This window comes from Homarus americanus, unplaced genomic scaffold (genome assembly GCF_018991925.1).
Source record: "Homarus americanus isolate GMGI-L3 unplaced genomic scaffold, GMGI_Hamer_2.0 scaffold26028, whole genome shotgun sequence".
Classification (NCBI taxonomy): Eukaryota; Metazoa; Arthropoda; class Malacostraca; order Decapoda; family Nephropidae; genus Homarus; species Homarus americanus.
The window spans coordinates 5,203-8,298 of NW_024738744.1; the positions used below are offsets into that span (position 1 = coordinate 5,203).

General features: G+C 40.2%; 1 protein-coding gene across 1 annotated transcript; it reads left to right on the forward strand.

Annotated features, from left to right (window-relative positions):
- Nucleotides 1-377: 377 nt before the first annotated feature.
- LOC121874348 (probable inactive receptor kinase At1g48480) lies at nucleotides 378-1,142 on the forward strand. The gene has a single exon (XM_042378473.1). The coding sequence runs from the start codon at nucleotides 378-380 to the stop codon at nucleotides 1,140-1,142; it is 765 nt and encodes a 254-aa protein (XP_042234407.1).
- The last annotated feature ends 1,954 nt before the right edge of the window (nucleotides 1,143-3,096 follow it).

Sequence of the window (3,096 nt, forward strand, 5' to 3'; positions counted from 1 at the left end):
CTTCACTACACTATCAGGCACATCTTCACTACAACTACTTCACTACACTATCAGGCACATCTTCACTACAACTACTTCACTACACTATCAGGCACATCATCACTACAACTACTTCACTACACTATCAGGCACATCTTCACTACAACTACTTCACTACACTATCAGGCACATCTTCACTACACCTACTTCACTACACTATGAGGCACATCTTCACTACACATCTTCACTACACTATGAGGCACCTCTTCACTATACTATAAGGCACCTCTTCACTTCATTGCACAACAACTATCACTTCAGCGCCTCAAAAACGCATCTAACCCCCAAATAATAATTTGATGTCCTGGTGAAGGCTGAGTCGATACAGATAATTAAAAATGGCTTGCCGAAAAACAGAAAACTTCCAAGATTGGGTGTATGAGCTTCTCCCTGAGGACGTGACTGACCTCCTACAAGACGGAGCGGAAATTCTTGGGGAGGGAGCGCACGCAATTGCTTACCTTGTCAAGTGGGGAAATGATGTAGCTGTTTTGAAAAAGGCAGTGTCACCATCAGCCAAAAAATTCTTCAAGGATGAGGCTGCCAAGATGTATGCCCTCGATGGTGCTGGGGGGATTCCTAAGGTACTTGGGTACTGTCCAAAACCTCCAGCGATCCTCCAGTCCTTCAGGGGTAAGCTCACACTCAACCACCTTCTCTCTGAAGATAACCTGATCTGCCAATATGACCTTATACAACTGGGGCTCCTCCTTGGTGAGAAAATCCTTGAGATGAACACGAAAGGTCTAGCACACAATGACATCAAGGAGGATAACATAATGATCCAAGGGCCCTCATCCCGGCCAGAGGTCAGCCTCATTGACCTCGGTCTGGCCTGTGAGATCGGTAAGTCTTGTAAAGTCAGCGCTGATTGCCTACACGAGGACTTCCCCTGGATGGCCCCTGAAGTCTGCCGTGGGTTTAGGACCACCAAGAATTCAGATACATATTCTTTCGGGTTTGTCCTGATGGAATTGATCAAGGAGGCCCCAGGGGACCATCCAGAGGTCACAAAACTCGCCAAGAAGGCCATGACCAAGCGCCGCACTGACCGGCCATCACTACCACACCTCCTCCGAGAATTCCGAGAAATCATCAGTTGAAGAAAAAATTTTAGGCCCCAAGCTATAAAGCACACACTATCTCTCACCTTCCCACAGCGTATCTGAACGAAACGAAAAACAAAACTCAAACGACAGGTAAACCTTGCATCCGATTCCTTGTCCGCCTGACTTCAACATTCCCCTAACTCAAACCTTCAACAGCACAACCTTGGACTTTTTTTCATAAGATGGCAGATCAATGGGTAAGGAAAACGCTTAAATTCACGATGTTAATTATATTTTTAAATAAATTGGGACCAAAACTCTACAAAATAAGGGTTAAAGTTGCTAAAACATCACGTGACTGAGAAAACTAGTTATTTATGATAGGATTGAAGGTCTAAATCGTTCCTAACTCATCACAAGCCATCAGAAAAATCTAGTCTGCATGTCTAGGTACAGATTGATTGATACGTTTATTGAGATACAAAAAACATTAGTACATCTCAAAGGGATGAAGTGACATAAGTCATCCCCACCCCAATCCAGGAATGTCCCTCTCAGGTCTCACATAAATCCCTAATATTTCATATAATCAGTTATATACATACATAGTTATATTCTAGATGAAAAATTTCTATATTTCTTTAATATATCATCTATTTTCCTATTTTTATACATCCACTCTATTTGCATGGGGACATTATTTATATGGGCATTTCTATATACATTAAGCAATGGGCATTCCAGTATATAATGTGGCAGGGTATGGGATCTGGGTGTTCTACAAACTCTACATTCTTTATCCTGTTCACTTCTCTCAGCTCCAAGTTCCCAATAATATTTATATCCTAATCTTAACCTCATATACACTGAATCTTTCCACCTACTCCCATCTTTCCCATACGTAAATTTTGTGTTCATGAGAACATGATGGTAATATTTCATTGTTTCCCTTTTCTCGTATATTTCATTCCTTTTGAAATTATCTTCTATTGATTGTATTTTCCGTAATTTGCTCCTTAATTGTTTCAAGGTTTTAGTACATATTATGTCGATCTCGGCCTTTTCCGTGGCTCTTTTTGCTATTATATTTACTGCTTCATTAAGACCAATCCCCACATGTGAAGGGACCCATACAAATTGAACATTATGGCCATTTTTCCTTATTGTATTTACTAATTTTCTACATGAACCAATAATGTGTTCAAAGACTGGACTCCCACTGTTCAAAGAATCCAAAGCTGCCCTACTATCAACAAAAAAATATGCATCTTTATACACATTTACAACATTTTCCAACCTACTAAGATTGCATATAACTCAGCTTGTGTTGATGAAATAAAACTGCTCAACCGAAGTCCAATTTTGATGTCATCATTCCCTTGTTCTGTGTACTGTCTTATAAGGATCCCGCACCCTGCCCTGCCACTTGACATAACTGAACCGTCACAATATACATGCAATGTGTTTATTTTAGGCAAATTACTAATCTTATTCCCATATAAAGCCCTTAACTGTCCTGGTTCATGTAATAATTTCTTCATTGTGAGAGGCACTATGTCTAACTCTACTTCTCGTTCTTCCCAGGGTGGATTCTTACAACTCTTCTGAACAGCTGTACACCAGTCTGCCAGATTACATTTTTTAATAATATTTACTAATCCATTCATGCATCCTCCCTTGCCTTGCCTACAGAAGGTCCGTTTACCTTTTAAACCATCATTTATATCTTGTACAAATTTACCCCCACTGTTCCCTCTCATTAATCGAACTGCTGCAACTGTATTAATTTCATTGACCCTCTGTGAAATGCTCTGTAACCATAGTTCCATTTTCATTATCTCAATCATTGCATCCTTTTGACACCCTAAAATTATTCTCATTGCTTCATTTTGCATGATCTCAAGCTCCTGTAGCCTTCCTTCAGCAGTACAAGAGAGGACATAGTCTATAAGTGATCTGATGGTAGAAATATACATCATTCTCAGTATGGGTACCCCAGCACCTTTAC

Bases quoted from the DNA above. Each gene is read 5' to 3' on its own strand.
- LOC121874348 (XM_042378473.1), top strand. From the start codon at position 378: ATGGCTTGCCGAAAAACAGAAAACTTCCAAGATTGGGTGTATGAGCTT.